Source organism: Orcinus orca, chromosome 12, assembly GCF_937001465.1.
Source record: "Orcinus orca chromosome 12, mOrcOrc1.1, whole genome shotgun sequence".
In the NCBI taxonomy this organism is placed as follows: Eukaryota; Metazoa; Chordata; class Mammalia; order Artiodactyla; family Delphinidae; genus Orcinus; species Orcinus orca.
In genome coordinates this window covers 27,664,555-27,682,748 of record NC_064570.1, presented here as the reverse complement: position 1 = coordinate 27,682,748, position 18,194 = coordinate 27,664,555, and the positions used below count along the sequence as shown (strand labels likewise).

Genomic DNA, 18,194 nt, shown 5'->3' with positions numbered 1-18,194 from the left:
ACTTCTTATTCTATAGTTTGAATAGAAATAACTTAAAAAAGAAAAAAAAAAAAACTACTGAGGAGGTTTCTTTCCTTTTTTCCTTAAGAAGTATAGACAATACAATTCTAAAGACCTCCACATGAAGAAAGGGTACAATGAAACAAACATAAAACAGGGAGGTAAAAAAGCAAAACGTGGCTGGCTGTGCAGGTAACAGCTGTCTACCTGTGTTGCTGACTAGGTGGTAGAGGAAAAAGGGCACCAGCCTGAGAGCATGGAGGCCGAGCTCCAACCAGGAGGGTCATTCTGAACAAACCCCTTATAACCTTCCTGGATCTACCCTGATTTCCTCATCTACAAAGTGAAGGAGTTGACTAGAATCACCAGGGTTGATCTCTAAGGTTCCTTCCATGTCATCAATTCTATAATTCTACGAACTTAGGACCCACCCCCCCACGCCCCAATTCTAGTCACTTATCACAGATCACTTTTCATGCCCTTCTTTTTTAAAAAAAAAAAACCAAACCCTTATATATGATAATAAAAATAAAACTTGCACATGAAATTAAACATCTGATAGAATTTGTGGTAGGTTTATAAGGCAGGATCTTGATAAAAATCAAACCATAACATATTCTGATAAAGAAACTAAACTGAAGAAATACAACTATGCCAGGTGCTAAGGAAGCCCAGTTACACATTTCTCAAGGGCTGGCTGTTTGTGTCATGACTCAGAGTGTACCCAAGGCATTTTGGTTACCTGGGATGACATTAACGTTTCCCAGGGACTTCTTACGTACGTGTAGGTCATTCTTTACACTTTCTCCCACAGGGAAGCAAAATACTGTCTAACTATACATGTGGTACATTCCACATGTAAAGTTAAATACATATATGTAAGATTCTACTTTAACACATGGATTCAGATAAAGCAGATCAAATCATGTTCTTCAACAAAAGAAATCCTTGCATCTTAAAACTTAAAGCCTTATTCGAGCTCCATCTTCTCCATGAGAACTTTTCTACTTCCTTCCCTAAATGTATTCTTATCCTCTGCAACTTCCTTGCTTTACCTATTTTATGTTTTTAAATGTTTTACTTGCATATCTACAAGTTCTTTGAGATCTATTAGAATTAGGATTTGGGAAGCAGTGGGATAGCCTGAAGCAGACCTCAAGGGTCAAGTTGGATATCTGAAGAATTGTCTGTTGGAATATGAATATAAAGGTCTATTTCAAGCATGGAGATCAGTCTGTGAGAAGAAAAGGCACAGAGAATTAAAAAATCGATTACAGTCTAAACTAAGACTATGATGCAGTGAGTTCTGCTAAGTAGAGCGTGGCACAGGCAGTGAGAACTGGGGAGTCTTAGAAGCAGGTAAGAGGTTTCCATCCACAGGAACACAGGCATGTCAGGAAGAGGCAGCCAGAAAGACACTGACAGAGTTCCTTATATCTCCTCTGGCTGAGGCAGAATGAGCTCGAGGCTGTTGGACAGGAATATACAAAGGTGGGGGGTAGGTAACCCTAATTTCAAAGGTCAGCATGATGCAGAGTTGGGAATACCAGTAAGCCAGTAAGCCACTACAAGTAAAGGTTGTGTCTTTCCTAGCATCTCACACAGTTCCTGACATAGACTACAAGTCTTGTTAGCTGTCACAACGACTCTATGCCGATGTTATAAATGCTTTCATTGCATTATATGTCTTTAGGTTAAATTTATATTAGCATCTTCCTAAATTCTTAAATCTGGTGAATTCCAAACAATGGATACTAATATACATGCAACATTTGCTCACAGCCACATTTCATGCCAGTCCTTTCAACTGTATCCCTTGTAGTCCCATACTGTTATAGGCAACCATCACCATAAATCCTTGCTGGATTTGAAACTGGAGTTTTACCAAGAATTGTTTTTGTTTCAGTTTTTGCAGCATAAGCTGTTCATTCACACAGAACCCAACCGTGAACCATGGGGGCTGGAATTAATACTGGCCTCCTCTTAGCTCTTTGCTGCTGATTTTAGGCTATTATACTTTAAGAGCGCTCCTCCTTGGGTGCCTTGACATTGGCTATAACACCCTCTATTTATCTTTGCAGCTGTTACCTTTGGACCTTGTGGTCACTCTAACACAATGCTTCTCCATGCTGGCTGTACATTACAATCACCTGGAAAGCTTTTGCAATCTACCCATGCCAAGGTCCCATTCCAACCCACTTAAATCAATTTGTGGGTGTGGAGACAGACATTTATTTATTTATTTTAAAAAATTTCTCATGTGACTTCAATGTGAAGCCAAGGTTGGCACATCTGCTCTAACACAAGAATTAAGAACTTCAGCTCCAGGTTCACCTGTGTCCTCTTCATCCCAACTCTTGCAACCATCCTCGAATTTTAATGTCCAAGAGAACAACCTGCCCGATAGTCTGGGTCCTAATTCCTTGACCAGCTCAATTCTAATAACACGTCCTTTGATTTCACTCCAGCTCTTATACACAACTCTGTGGATTTACCATAACTTTGGGTTGCTTGACATCTGATACATAATATTAAATAAGTGAAAGAATTTCTGGCTTTACAGAATTTTTTTTTTTTTTGGAACCAAGCAAATAAACCACTTTATTTTCAGCTAATGGGAGAAAAACCTGGAATTACAGGCGAGCCCCCATTGCAGCAGTTCACACTGTCGTGAAAAGTTGGCTTACAAAGTCCTTTAATGAGTTCCTGCCTTCTTGCTCTGCATAGTACATCAGTATCTTCTCCATAGATGGGAAGGTAACCATGGCTCCTGTTCTCCAAAAAATTAGGTTTAAGTTAATGGTATGACTTAAGGAGCTCAAGCCCGTCTAGCTTTATCTGGCTTTACAGGCCGTAGCTCCAGTCTGTTAACTGCTTTCCCGTTTGACACTTTCCTGCTGCCACTTGGGCGTGGGTGGCTTGCTGCAAGCTTGCAGAGAACCCTTTCTAAGTCTGCTGGTCTTCTCCCGACTGCACGTCCTTTCTGGTCCGGGTGACCCTCCATGGTGTGTCACTCCAGTGACTTGTCTGACCAGTGTTACTGAGCCTCTTATCCTCTTCTTCCCCATCACCACCCCCCAACAGCTCCAGTTATGCATCCGACTAAATCTGCCTTCTCCACTGCTAGGCCCTAGATGCTAAGCGCTACTGAGAAAAAACCCAACTGCACATTCAATCCAGAATGACGTCACCTGGATTTTTATGGCATCCAAATAGCAGCTCCCAGAACTACTCAGGAATCTCCTTATATGTCCCGCATGAGCCCCTGCTCCTGCTGTCCTTACAGGTATTCTAACAGTCACTACTCTTCTTCCTATCTCACTCCTATCACATTTGAAGTGGACCTTCCTTTCAGTTTTGGAGAACATGAAGATATCCTCAATTTCGAGACTTCCACGCTATCAACTTACCTGCATCCTCTTCCACATTTACCTGTCTCGGCGGGGGGGCTGATGCTCTATGCTCAGCACAGCCAGACAATCTAATCCTTCGCTGAGGGGGCTGTCCTGGGCATTCTAGGATGTTTAGCAACATCTGTGACCTCTACCCATTAGATGCCAGTAGTACCCCTCTCCTTGCAGATATCTGCAAAAATTTCTCCAGGCATTGTCAAATGTCTCCTCGCGACAAAATCACCCTCAGTGGAGAACCACTGCTCTAGGCCAAGACTAATCTATCAACCTGTCCTCCCAATGAAAACCTCCTGCTTCCTCTAAGATCCATGTGTGCTTTCTTTATCTACCTTCAACCTGAACCTGTCCTACTGGCTTTGACTCCTTAGGGTATCATTTTATGTCATTCCAATATTTAAAAAGTCATTCCTGGAACCAGGTCTCCCTCCAGCCACTGCTTGACTTTTTTTTTTTTTTTTTTCCTTCCTTCCTTCAAGTGAAGAGGCTCTGGGAATGACTTCCACGAGTTCACTTGCTGAGGCCCATTCTACTCTTCGATCCTCCTACTAGTATGAATCCATGACACTAGTGCAAAGGTGTCAGGATCCTCCTGATGTCCACATGCTGAGACCCTAACTAACTGCCTGTTTCTGACACTCCTGTCTGTACCCTCCTGGAACCTCTATTTTCCCCTGGCTTCCAGGCCACTTCTTTCCTTCCCCTTTGATTACTCTTTTTTTTTTTTTTTTTGCGGTACGCGGGCCTCTCACTGTTGTGGCCTCTCCCGTTGCGGAGCACAGGCTCCAGATGCGCAGGCTCAGCGGCCATGGCTCACGGGCCCAGCTGCTCCGTGGCATGTGGGATCCTCCCGGACCGGGGCATGAACCCGTGTCCCCTGCATCAGCAGGAGGACTCCCAACCACTGCGCCACCAGGGAAGCCCTGATTACTCTTTCTTAATCTTCTTCCCTTCACCTGACTGTCCCTTGGATATTGAATACCAGTAAGTGTTCCACTGGGATTCTGTCCTTGGCCGCCTCCTCTCAGAACTCTTTCTCCTGTGCTCTCTCCTTCATTACAAGCTTCAACTTTCCTGATATAATACAATGGATACATTAACTTCTCCCACTGTATTCTGAAGCCCTATGTTCTCTGAAATTCCAATCCTGAATTTCTGGCCTCCTAGTGAATACTTCCACCTGGGAGCCCTACAGACACCACTAACAAATCAGGATATCTAAAACAACTCATCACATCCTACTCCCACCATTCCCTGTCTCTATCTCCCCAAATCTTCCTTGCTCTTTTATTATTTCTGTGGTACCGTATCCATGCAGTTGTATAATAAAGTCAGGGCCCTTAGCACACGCCTAGATTCCAACTTCACTAACCGCATCCACTCAATCACAAAATCCTGTCAGTTTTACCTTATGACCACAACCCTCCACATCTGCACTAGTTCAGGCTTTTGTATTTTATTTCAATGGACTCATAACCAATTTCCCTGCCCCAGGTCTCAGCTACCTCTAACTCAACCACCGTGCTACCACTAGAATGGCATTTTCATCCTGTAAATCTGTACATGTTACTCCCCGGGCGACCTTCTCCGGGAATCCCCTCTCTCTGAGGGCTACAGTCTAAGCATCTGAGCAGAGCACACTAGGCCTGGCTCCTGTATTTCTCTTATCCTTCTTTCCATCAGACCCCATGCTCACCAAACACAACCATACTATACCACACCTTACTCAAGTTATTCCCTTTGCTAGAATGTTTTTTCCTATGATCATCTACCTAACACATACTTTTTCATCCTATAAGCCTCAGCTCAAGCCTGACCTCCTCTGGGAACTTCCTGGACTCCCCGGAGAAGATTTAGAGTGTTTCTTCCTGTGTGTGTCCAAAGCATCATGCACAGATCTTCATGACAGCTCCTACCATAGTGTGCTGGAATCACCTGCTTGTAGGAGTCTCACCTACCAGCCTGTAGGCTACTCAAGGCCAGGTGCATTGACTACTCAGTCTTTTTTCAGTGAGGACTAATAGTGTGCTTAGCATGGAAGTGAGCACTCAACAAATATAGAATGAATGGCAGGATGATACATGACAGGTTCAACTGTCAAAAAACTCTATCACGACACGGTATTTGTTAAAAAAAAAAAAAATATATATATATATATATGCCTGCTAGTTCATGGAGTCAAAAAGAACTGAAGTTATTCAGTCTAAGGCAAGAGCTAATGTCACATAATAAAATAAGTTAAATAAGGTAATATATATGGTGGTACAGTGCTTATAAACTTTTCTATCAAAGCACTACCAACATCAGAATTCTGCCTGATATCCTGGAGGGAGCTGATGGCATAGGGTGAAAAAACATGACATTTCTCTGGCTAATAACAGATCCGTATTTATTTTAACCTGAAAGCATTTAAAATTCCTAGCAAGTTAAGAGGAATGATCCGGGAAGATATGACATCTTTAGTCTATGAGCCCCAGTCATTGTTAGCATAAATGTGGACCCCTCAGGTGGGGCTGAGGACAGTGTCAGTATCACAGTTACAGAAACGTGGAGAGTGGAAATAGCGTCACACTTAAAGTCACAAGTTCTACTTTGGGTTCTCGTCCCATCACTTGGGCTGTGACTTGGGGTTTATTTTAATTTCTCTGAGCCTCCTCAGTTTCCTTATCTGGAAAATGGCTATAATAATATTTGCCTTATATATTTCAAAATGTTGATGCCAATATTAGAAGAAATAATAATGTAAACAATGAAGGATGTAAACATGAAAAATAAAGTAATATTTCATCCAGAGAGAGTGAAAATCAAAGTACGTGGAATACATAGTCTTGCAAACATTTACCTTTTGTGGAGCTGAAAAAGCTTTTTCCATTTTGGCTTTTTCCTTAGGGGTTAAAGGAGGGGATCGCTCCTTTACCTCTGGAGGCTGTTCTCGATACAGTGCTGGAATTGAACAAAGAATTCATGCAATCAAATCGATGAGCACCGTTCCACGGGGCAAAACAGCAATGGGGGGCAGACAGGAAACTAAACACACCGATATTCACACTTCCTTGGTGTAACAGTAAGCTACCCAGAACTTATTGTTAAGGCGATTTGTAGTCTTACACATTCCTTATCCAAAGAACACAACTTATGATTGGCAACTTTTGATCAGCAGGATTTCAGAAATGCAGAAAGTGTCATTTTCACTTACTATGTATGTGGTCATGCAGATGCTTATTTTACCTTAATCCACATTTACCAAGAACCTGCTATATGCAGGGACATCAGCTAGGTACCACTGGAGGAGATACGAAGATGACCAAAGACAGTCTTTGCTCTCAAGGAGCTTACAATCTGGTCAGAGACAGATATGTTCACAATTAACTGTAATATAAAACTGACTGTGACATTATTCTGAAGAGAGATAATAACAAAGACAAGTTCTGATGTGGGGATAGCAAATGCTTAATGGAAAAAGTGGTAGGTGTGTCAGACTGAAAAATAGGGAGGATTTTGCCAGGCGGAGGTGTGGATAAAGGATAATTTGTGAAGATGGTATGAAACAAGTAAGCACAGGGCTGGGACTATACATGACACAGGATCCACTCAGTGTTGGATCTAAGATTCTTATAAGATTATAATCTGTATAATCTACTTAATCTACATGTGGTGTTGAATCTAAAAAGTTATGTGGGAATTTTAAAGGGCTAAAAAGGAAATCTGTTCTGGTTAAATAACTTGGGCAACTCCGAATTGAGAGAAAGTGATAAAATACACCTGATCAAAATTCTAAAATTATAAGCTACATTAATGGGCTTTGTGTGTGGGTGGACTTTATCATTGGGTTTATCTCTTACTGGAAATGTTAGATGTGATTAAGGAAATTGATCAAGTTTTCCTTTCCAGTGGCTTAAGATACAAAGGGAATGTCCTTTGTGATAACAGGGTACCAATGTCTTCTATTGGGTCATTCTCTTAAAGGACATGGCTTTCAACTGAACAGTTGATAGTGATTATGTATGTATGTATAGTATGTACACACACATACACACACACACACACACACACACACACACACACACACAGTCCCTTAGATCATTTGCTTTGCATATTTGGCTTCAGATAAAGGACAATTTCTCCTACTATTTTCAGAGCGGAATATGCTGCTGACAGTCATTTTTTCTCTAATGTTAAAACTGGGAAGGTGAGTTTTTGTTAAATTCAGGTAAAAAGTAGGATAAAAGGAGAGGAAAAGGCCTTCCCTGGTGGTGCAGTGGTTGAGAGTCCGCCTGCCGATGCAGGGGACACGGGTTCGTGTCCCAGTCCGGGAAGATCCCACATGCCGTGGAGCGGCTGGGCCCGTGAGCCATGGCCGCTGAGCCTGCACGTCCAGAGCCTGTGCTCCACAACGGGAGAGGCCACAACAGTGAGAGGCCCGTGTACCGCAAAAAAAAAAAAAAAGAAAAAAAAAAAAAAGGAGAGGAAAAGAACCCCTGATGAACTGAGAATTCGATCGTATTCTCAGGTTTTCTGAAAAATTTTTGTTTTTTCTGGCTTTTGCAAAAGCTTTTTCAACAAGCAGTGACTGATGCCAAAAGAAACCATCAATTATTCCGGGGTACAATAAGGAGTCACGGCAACTGAAGGATGGCCACCGCCTGAGACACGGAATTGATTTCTGTACTCGGCCACCAACCATGGTCGCTGCAGGATGCTTCAGAAGTCCCACTTTGGTTCTTATGGAAGAAAACCAAATTTTATTGAATCTTTAATCCCCTGTGGATCAAACATCTATAGCCTCTCAATATTTGCAAGCCTAAGAGGTAATTTCTGCAAACTAACTAGATTCTAAAGTTAGCACATAACACCATGTTGCCTGGAAATACACAATCTTTTTATACTGTCAAGTTTCCACTTGTATCTGAAAGAAACAACAGATTGTAATAGCTAGTTAAAATGACAGATATACTCCAGAGTGACTAAGACTGTGCAGGCAGCTCTTGATTTAAAAACAGAAGCTACCGCTGCAGAACTCCAGCTGCTGGTCCTGAGAGAAGCCCTCACTGGGAGGGGAGGGAAGCAGCCCGGATATCTGAGATGACCTGCAAGTGAGAAGTGCTGAGTTTACAGGAGATGACTGGGAATTAACCTGTCCCCAAATTTCTTCCTTCCACACTGCCTTAACTTTTCTCCAGTCTGCATCCTCCTTTAAACATAAAACTATACCTCAGATAGAGTTTAAGAGCTATTAGTCATTTACTGCTCAGAGAATAAAACCATGGCACAGAGGAAATTAAGAATTTTGTTATGACAGAGAAAGAAGTGGGTAATTTTCGAGACAATTAGCGCTTTGGAGGGGAGGAGTATGCTGAAAGTGGCAGATAAGCTGGGGAAGGAGCTGCAGTGAGATCTAGAGCTCTTGGGGAGGGAGCCCTGAGAAGGGCCGGGTGCAGACCTGGAAGGTGGCCCAAGAGAAATAGTTTTATCTGGGCCTGGCCCAGCACCCAGGATTCATGGAAGAGATTCTTTCTCCTTTTCTTCATCTCTTTTCCCTTCAAAGTTCAGAACTTAGGTTAGAAATCAATCGTATTTTTGTTCAACCATAGTTCGGGTTGAATGGGGTTTCAGAGACTAGCCTGAAAACCAACTACCACTTATAATAATTACTTTGCAGAAACAAAAGACTTAACAGTAAACATTCAAAATGTAGCGTGCTCTCAAGGCTGCTTCTTCTATATTTTTAAATCGGAACTATACGATTTTAGTGTTTCTGGAAGAAAGCTTAGAGATGATGGAGCTCAGCTCCCTCATTCCATGGGAGGAAACGGAGGCATATCACTATTAGTTGTCAAGCTAGGATTAGCAGTCAGTTCTCCTGACCGCTGGGCATCGTGCTTTTCCTACCACACACCAAGTTAATGGCTGATGGGAAGTGTTCTTCTGAAGAAGCACTGCTATACTCCTCTCCTTTCTTCAGTCTTTGAACTCTTTCATTTTCAAACTCTCTGTGTTAGTTCTATTTTCTCCTCTCAAGGCCTGGAAGCAAATCTACAGCTTTCAGAAACTCAGATTTAGAATTTCTTCTCGGGCTCCTTTCTTTTACCTTTCACAAATGAGGGCTTAATTTACTTGAGAGTGGAACAATCTATTGAAGTTTTCTTTGAGCAGGTACCAGCTAGGCCTGGGGATACAAGGTAAAAAGAATGGGAGTTGGGAGCTAGAGGTTCTTAGGTGTCTGTCAACTGAGGAGTCTCTGCGGCAAGAGGAGAGGTGATGTCAGTGTGTGAGCATCAGGTGGCGGGGAAAAGGGGCTGAAGAAGGGTGGTAGCTAGACGGGCAGGTCCCCTGGGATGGGAAGTCCATGAAGTAGATATTCCAATCTCAGAATGTAATAGCTTTTGAGTGTACTAGTGCCCCCCTCCCCTTTTATTCTTTTGCAACGTGAGAATGAAGAGCAATACCCATCGGTAAATGTATGCAAAAGTAACAAGACAGCAAGTTAAAGCGTAGAAAATGATAAAATCTTGGACTATCAGTTATACCATATTAGTAAACCAGGAAGGGAGCATAAAACTTACTTTCACTAGCCACATGATTAGCTGGAAAATAACCTTCCTGTCCCTTTCCTCTGCTGCCATACCACCAGTCTTCATTATCTTTGAAAAACACTTGGATAATGTCTCCGCGATGGATGGTTAGTTCATCTGATCGATTCGCTGTGTAGTCATAAAGGGCCACTACCTAAGAAAGAGATAAGACCACCACAGCTTTATCACAACTGTACCACAGAGAAAACCCCCAACATTCACTTCCTCTTGCAGAAGAGCAGCTGAAACCAAAGCAGTACTTTGGTGAGTCTGAGGCTGTCTCAAGGTTTGCTAATGGGATCAGGGGTGGTGGGAACACAGCAGGAGAAGCAAGATAAAAGACTGTGGGATTGAGAAATGGTTAAGATCATTCAATACACTAAGATTAGCTTCAAAATAGCAGATGTTAATTTTTTTTAAAGTAAATTACTTGTGAGGCAAATAAAAAAAAGCTCACACATCATTCACTTTCTTAAAATTGTTTCATTCCACCTTTGGTCCCATTCCCTGTGCTAAGCAGACGCATCTGAAAAAAAAAAAAAAATTCTCCAGAACGTCAACACTTTTACAAAAAGGAAAAATTCAATGGAACAACCAGTTTACATAATTTCATTGTGATCACTTGGGTTTATTGTTAATGTCTCTTTTTGAGATGTATTTCTATACAAATACCATTTTTGGGGTATTTTATATGACTAATCTAAATCTTCCCATACTTTAAAAATACCTTTATAAGCTTATACAAATTTAAGAGGAAAACCCTTCTATGAGAATCCTCTTTCTCTGTTTTGTTACAGTAGTCACTATATGTATTTTTTCTTTTGAAAAACCAAATTCAAAATGAATGGCTGCATAGGAATCTACAAATCCCTTACAGCAGTTACAAGAAGGAAGCAGACCTCAACCCATTTTAGACGTGATGCAGTGTATAAAGTAGGACATAATACATACACTAAAGAATAAACTACTTCTACTTTTTTTCCTATGTAAATGGAATTTGAAAATTTACAGGTTATACAACTACATACGCAATGGAAAATTATCATTGCAGTCCTCTGCATTTAGGCTGAGTACTGATTTATTCACTTAACAAGTATTTACTGAAATCCTAATGTACCTGGTACTGTGTTAGGGACTGAACATACTGTGATAAACAGGATAATTTCTAGAAGGGGTACCTCGCTTAGGCTTTGCAGGTGAATGAAGGATAATCAGGAAATAGCCAGCTGAAGAGATGCAAAGTGTGTCTCAGGCAGACTGCACCCCATGTGTGAGAGTCCCGGGAAGAGAAATCCCCAATAGTTCAATATGGTGGGAGCCTGGCATTAGAGGTAAGAGTCTAGACAGAAGGTGGGAGAAGCTGAGGCTTCAAGAGTCAGTAGGCACCAGATCATACACGCTGAAAGGTTCAGACTCAGAATATGGGCAACGGGAAGCAAGGAATGCCATAACAGTTCTCAGTTCTCAAAACTCTTTGTGGTGCCTTGAAATTAATTTAAAATCTTTATTAACACATTAACCAGAAGACTTTAATGGATAAATCTGGAATTAACTGCTGTCACTATACAATATAAGGGCAGTAATGATAATTTAAGTGGTAAAAATACAATTCTTATTGCACTGCTTAGCACAGTCCCTAGTTTACAACATGCTATGCAGGACGCTGTTTAAAATTTACAAATCTTTTGTAACTCTCAGTATATTGATGCCAACTCACTTATGTAAAAGTGGAACTTTTAACTTTTCCCGTGCATTCTTCCTTCTCCAAACCTCTTCTCCTGTATTCTCCTGCATGGCACCAGCACAGAACAGGAAAGCCAGTAAAAATGTGCTGAGTGCCTGCCATGTTTTGGGTCCCTTGCTAGTGGCTTATGTGAATTATCTTACTCAACCTTTGTGACAATCCTGTGAGGGCAGAAATTCTTATTTCAATTTTACAAATGAGAAATTTGATACACAGGGAAATCTAGTAACTTGTCTAAAGTAAACTACTAAGTGGTAGAATCAGGATTTAAACTCGTGGTTTTTTTCTTTCATTTTTTTTTTTAAATGAAATACATTTATAGGCCATCTTTACCTAGGATCAAACATGGGAAAGCAGCAGAGAGGAAGGGAGGAGGGACAGGAGATCCTAATCACTCATGAAAGATAAGACACATTTTTGGACAGCAAAACTTGGGCAGCTGGCTGTGCTGAGAAGATTAGCTCCCCTGGGTCACCTGCAGGCCCCATTGTGCCCCTTTCCCGACACCTGAAACCCAGTCCGAGAACCTGCGTGGGGATTTGTTCCCACTGTTCTTCATCCTGGTGTTCCTATAAAAAGAGGAAGAGATACCAGGAGCATACGTGCACAGAGGAAAATGGCCGCTTGAGGACACAGCGAGAAGGAGACTGTCTGCATGGCAAGGAGAGAGGCCTCAGAAGGAACCAACCTGGCCGGATACTTGATCTTGGACTTCCAGCCTCCAGAACTGTGAGCAAATAAACTTCTGTTGTTTAAGTCACCCGGTCTATGGTATTTTGTTACAGCAGACCTGTCAGACCAATACATAATACAGCCTCCCAACCTGATGGTGTCAGGTGAATCACGTGTTCCCAGCCTCTTACGCTACTGCAAATGGGCAATGCCTCATCTGCATCCATCTTAGGTCCTTCCTGGCTTACAGTACTGTGTTCTACACTCTCATGCTGCTATCTCCTGATGTAGAAATAATGTCCTTGACACCAAACTCCACAACTACGATCCTTAGGAGGGAGACTACACCCCCCAAAGCAGTCTTGCTTTGTCACCATCACACCATTACTGACATTTAGGCACAAAACAGCTTCACAATGAGGAGTCAGCGTGTTTCACGTGCCAACAGCCCACAGGTTGGCGGCAGTGGAGCTGTGACCATTCTCTCATCATACTGAAGACACGTGACAAAATCCACACGGCTCATGAGAATCTGCTGGTATTCCAGTGTGTGTTTTTATCAAAATGTTCTCATCATTGGAAGACCATTACTCTCTTCTGAGCATCACAGTACACACAGTAAACTCTGCTTGTTTTATTCTGGTAGTGGATTTTGCATAAGTCACGTCTTCCCTGTCTCCAGTTAGATTTCATCGTCATCTCGCTGTTTTAGGATAAAGTAAAGCTCCATTGGGAGCTTTATTCCCCAAGTGTTGGAAGACACAGTCCCATGCAGAGGTTTGTGCTGAATTAATACCATTTCTATTTTCCCCTTATTTTGGTAGGTTTTGTCACAGAAAATCTGTTTTGACCATTCTCTTGAGAAGTATCTTCTACAATGTACCCTTCTGTGCACACGGTGGTCTGGCACGTGGGTATGACAGAACATCCTCAGTACTATGATCCAGATCTTGAGCTGACAGGGCGGTTATGAAATCTTTCAGTAATCTTTCTTTTTAGACGTAAGTTTAAAAATAGGTGCCCATGTGCCCATGTTGGTAATGATAGGTCTGGGAAATAAAATGTTCCACAAAATCCACTTGGTCACATTTGACCACTATCCACATATTTGAAACAGAGTTCCTTCCTTTTCTCAAAGCTTGCCGAGTTGCTTGGGCACAATCACTCACGATGGAAGTGCCACTGGCAAGCTTTTTTTTTTTTTTTTGGACATAGTTTTCGGTCTTCATAGCAGTGCTTGCCAGATACTATTTCTTGGTTTAAGCAGAGTCTGCCAGGCTGTTATAAGACATTTAGGAGAATTCCTTTTTGCATTATCTTCTGAGAGATTTTTCATTATTACAGTTGTCTCTCTAGAATTCTCAGTGGTTCTTGAAACCACTGTACCTAAGGAACATTAACCACTGTACTGCTCAGCAGCAGCAGATGTTCCTTGCAATGTTATCTGTGATGCAATCCAAAAATCAATATTCATGATGACCCCAAGTCATTCAACAAGCTGTGCTGAATAAGTCATACGCTTGAGCACTTTCTCCTCCAACAGGGCTTCTGCTGGCTCCATAATCGTTGGGGAACTTCTTTGCGCCGACCTGCAGCCAATGAAGCATCTGGATCCCACCCCCTTCCCTCTGCTTCCTACTTGCTTAACTTGATTTCAGAATTCTGCCCTCCAGAACAGTGAAAGAATACTTTTCCGTTGTTTTAAGCCACACCATGTTTGTGGTAATTTGATATGACAGCCCCAGAAAACTAATACATATGACGTTTACTTTCGTGAGTACTAGATTCTTTGTATTCCTTTAAAGAGTATTGGAGGTTTTTCTGGCATGTAGTTACTTGAGATCAGTTTGACCCCTTCCAGGTTTGCTTTTAAGTTGTGTTAGAGCAGATGCAGGAAGACTTTAGGACTCAATAAACTCCACTACTAAGATATGATTCTCCTGATAATTCCCCCTGATGCCCCACATTATTAGGAGGTTTTTCCATTCTGGCTGGCAGGACTGTGAATTATTCCCATTCTGTTGTGTAGGCTACTAATTTCTGATAGTTCTTTCCTTATGGAGTTTAACCCCATGTAGGTGCAGATCAGTACTCAGCCAACGAGTTATTAAGGGTACTTCTTATGGTTACTGGCAGGATTATTACCAATTAATATGAGGTGAAACAAAAAGAAATGTCTTAGTAATTATTTTATTTTTTGTCAGAACTCTTGTTACAGGTATTTAATGCACATTAACTAAAATATATACATTTTCAGTTTTCATAATAAATGCAATTATGACTTTATTACACATCTGGTATTCTTAAAGAAAAAGCACATCAAGCTTTAATATAGAAATATTTAGGTTACACTTAACTTCTGGCTCAAGTGTAATAAAACTTTTGTTCTTTTTTGATCTTATACATGTTCCCCTCAGGGATGGCCCATCTCTTGTAGGCTTGGAGGGACCTTTGGCTACATGGTTGGCCTTGTTGTTTCAACACTCTGGATATACTAAAAGAGAAAGCAACTTACATACAAGAACAATTCATTGGAGCAAAGGGAGAAGATGCTTCTTCGTGCAGATTCCATAAGGACTATGCAGAAGTATGGATGGTCTAAGCCAGGCAGTTATATTGACAGCACTGTTTTTCACATAGTTAACATGGTGTGGTTGTAGCTTTTTAAACTATGAAAGCCCAGAGAGATTGTACTTTCTAGTTGAAATAAAGTTATTTAGAATAGATTGTGGCTTCAGATGCATTTGCTGCTTTTTCGACCTTGGAGAAACATCCTTAATGAATTTTATAGAATTCTGATGGCAGGGTTTTTAAAAAAATCTCTTTCAAGTTTTAAACTGATTCATTATTTATAAGAGGTCTGGGTACAGCTGTAGCATTTCATATGCTTTCTGAGAGAAATGGACCGTTTTCTTGGCCACTGGAGATGCTTCTCATGTAATCAAACAACAGTTTATACATCTTGATCCTATTTTTTTTTTAACTGTGTGTTTCTTTGGAGTTAAAATGGCTGTGACAGCCTCACCAAACACTTCAATCCCTGATGGACTAAAGGTGAACATTCCACATAGCAGCATGCTCCCATTTCTTTTTTTTTTAAATTTTTTTAAAAAATAAATTTATTTATTTATTTTGGGCTGCATTGGGTCTTCGTTGCTGTGCGCAGGTTTTCTCTAGTTGTGGTGAGTGGGGGCTACTCTTTGTTGTGGTGTGCAGGCTTCTCATTGCGGTGGCTTCTCTTGCTGTGGAGCATGGGCTCTAGGCGTGTGGATTTCAGTAGTTGTGGCACGTGACCTCAGTAGTTGTGGCTTGCGGGCTGTAGAGCGCAGGCCCAGTAGTTGTGGTGCTTGGGCTTAGTTGCTCTGAGGCATGTGGGGTCTTCCCGGACCAGGGCTTGAACCCGTGTCTCCTGCATTGGCAGGCAGATTCTTAACCACTGCGCCACCAGGGAAGTCCTTGCTCTCATTTCTTTTGCTAGTTTCCACCCTTGTTCCAGACACAGGTTCTTCTTTCATATCTTTCAGTCTTGCTATAGTTTTGGGGTCACCTCGGAGATCTGAGTTCCTATTAATACAACAGGTATATTTAGTGTGTATTCTTTAAGTTCTGTTACCCACTCCTCTTTCACATTTTGAAACGAGGCTACATTTACCACAGAGGAGCATACAGGGAGGACATCAGTCATCGGATAAGATAAAAGCCTCAGATGATCACAGCATTCTTGTCTGCTCTTAGTCTTTCTGTTTGGCCATGTCACAGAGAACCAGGAGGTACTAACTGTCCCCTAAGGTGACACTGACTGCGTAGCAGTTGAAGATGGCAGGCATGTAATCCTCCAGGAAGGCGTCGCTGGCATAATTCATGGGTAGGCACATCTTGCCCACCTCCCAGTCGCCAACCACCATGTACCTGAGCATCACTGCACTGGCCCATGAGCTACGCTGGGCATGGTCTCCCCACTTCCACCAGTCCCTTCCCTGGCTGTGCCTGCTTGCTGTCCCCCAGTAATATTTAACAAGTGAAATAAAATAAGCTTTAGGAAAGTCTCATTTCTCAATTATGTCGAGCAATGTTGGGTCTTTATTACTAAAATAGAAAAAAAGAGCAGATAAAAAAGGTAGTAGAAAATCAAATTTAACAACAAATTCTAAATTGTACAGAAGTACATTACTAAACATTCAAATGACTCCTTTACTAATAGTGACACTGGGACTATATTTTATTCCATAAGAAGAATGGAAAAACATATAACCCTACTTCTAGCACCATGTGGTAGAAATATATACAGTCTCTTATAATTATTTCCATGAACACTAAGAAAGACAACTCTACAGATATTCATAAAAAAAAACTAAGGTCCTGTTATTTTTAACTGATCTTATCTGGATAATAATAGATTAAGAAAACAGAGATAAAGTAAATAATTGCACAAAGTTTATTGTCTCTGTACCAGACAAACTATCTGTTCTATCCTGCTACATAATGCTAGTATATATGAACCTTAAACACTTCATCAAACAAATATTTGAAAATATTTAATTCCAAATACCTTCTGGTAAAGTAACTACTAAGGGTAATGGAAAAAAACACGAAACGAGGAATCAAGACAGTGAGTTTCCAGTCCTGCCTGGGCCTCCAAGGCTAAAACATATCTTAAAACACTCAAGCTGGATGTCTGTAAACTAAGGGGTTTGGACCAGATGCTAGGTGGTATCCCTTCCAGCTTAAAAATTCTATCATATCAGGTATTCAAATAACTATTCCAAAAGAATGGCATTCACAAATATTAATGTAAATTCAAAATATTAATTTGTTGGATAACAGTGTGCCTGATTATTTGTGATCATACATGAATTAGAAAAGCTTGTTTGTTTGCTGCAGTACTATACAGGAAAAGCCTCTTAGTCATAATTAAAGAAGAACAGTGATAAAGCATTTCTTTGGAATTTACTGGTTGGAAATACTTCTTTCTTCTTTGATGAATAGAAATGATTGAACTTTTGGACTTCACAAATGAAGCTACTCATTTTATATGATGACTGGTATTAATTAAACCTCTTCTTACTGGAAATCACAATTCACATACTTTGTTACAGTGAATCATTAGTGCTTCATTGAAAAAGGCTCTAAAATGTATCTGTGTGTTGGTTATTTCCTAAAAAAACAAAAAAAATCAAGAGAATGATGAAGACCTTTATAGACTGGACTACAGATTTTTGTTCTGTTTTTTGTTACTGAAGAAAGATGACAGTGTACTTTAATTATTTTTCTTGGGAGGGATAGCAAAAGGAGAATTATGAATCATTGGTTTAGACATGGGTGCTCAAAGTGTGGTCTCTAGATTAGCAGTGGCAACATTACCTGGAAACTGGTTAGAAATGCAAATTCTTGGGCCCCATTCCAGACCAACTGAAATATTCTGGGGATGGACCCAGTAATCTGTTTTAACAAGGCTACAGGTGATTCTGATGTACCTTAAGGTTTAATTAACTTTATTTCGATGACCTACTTTATAAAACATGTACATTTATTTTCTGCACATATCAAGTATGTGACTGAATGGTTAAGAAACATAATTTAAAATATAAAACCAAATCTTATAACAAATTGTTAACAGGCAAAACTTAAAAACGTAAACCTGTTCCTCCTTTCCTATTTTACTTATGTTTCTTAGTTTCCCTCGTAGCACTGAAATGCTGACTAGGTCCAGATTTGAGTAATATAACATCTACTTCATCATTTTTTTCAACAAGCTCATGCTCAAACTGCAACTAGGAGTTATAGTAAACATTTCTT

The 18,194-nt window shown here is 40.8% G+C and overlaps 1 protein-coding gene across 31 annotated transcripts in view; it reads right to left on the bottom strand.

The window, feature by feature from the left end:
* AHI1 (Abelson helper integration site 1) overlaps nucleotides 1-18,194 on the bottom strand; it is a 246,470-nt gene that overhangs the window by 84,077 nt on the left and 144,199 nt on the right. For 25 of the 31 annotated variants that reach the window (XR_007470456.1, XR_007470454.1, XR_007470453.1 and 22 more), the window contains 2 exons: nucleotides 9,974-10,136; nucleotides 6,253-6,353 (listed from right to left, as the gene is read on the bottom strand). Coding sequence is in view for 14 of the 31 variants with exons in the window: in XM_049695198.1 (XP_049551155.1) it covers nucleotides 6,253-6,353; nucleotides 9,974-10,136 (264 nt within the window). In the remaining 17 variants the exon portion in view is untranslated. Of the gene's footprint in view, nucleotides 1-6,252; nucleotides 6,354-9,973; nucleotides 10,137-13,603; nucleotides 15,963-18,194 lie in introns of those variants that run through there. The other 6 variants (XR_007470462.1, XR_007470463.1, XM_033406685.2 and 3 more) reach the window with 4 other exon arrangements.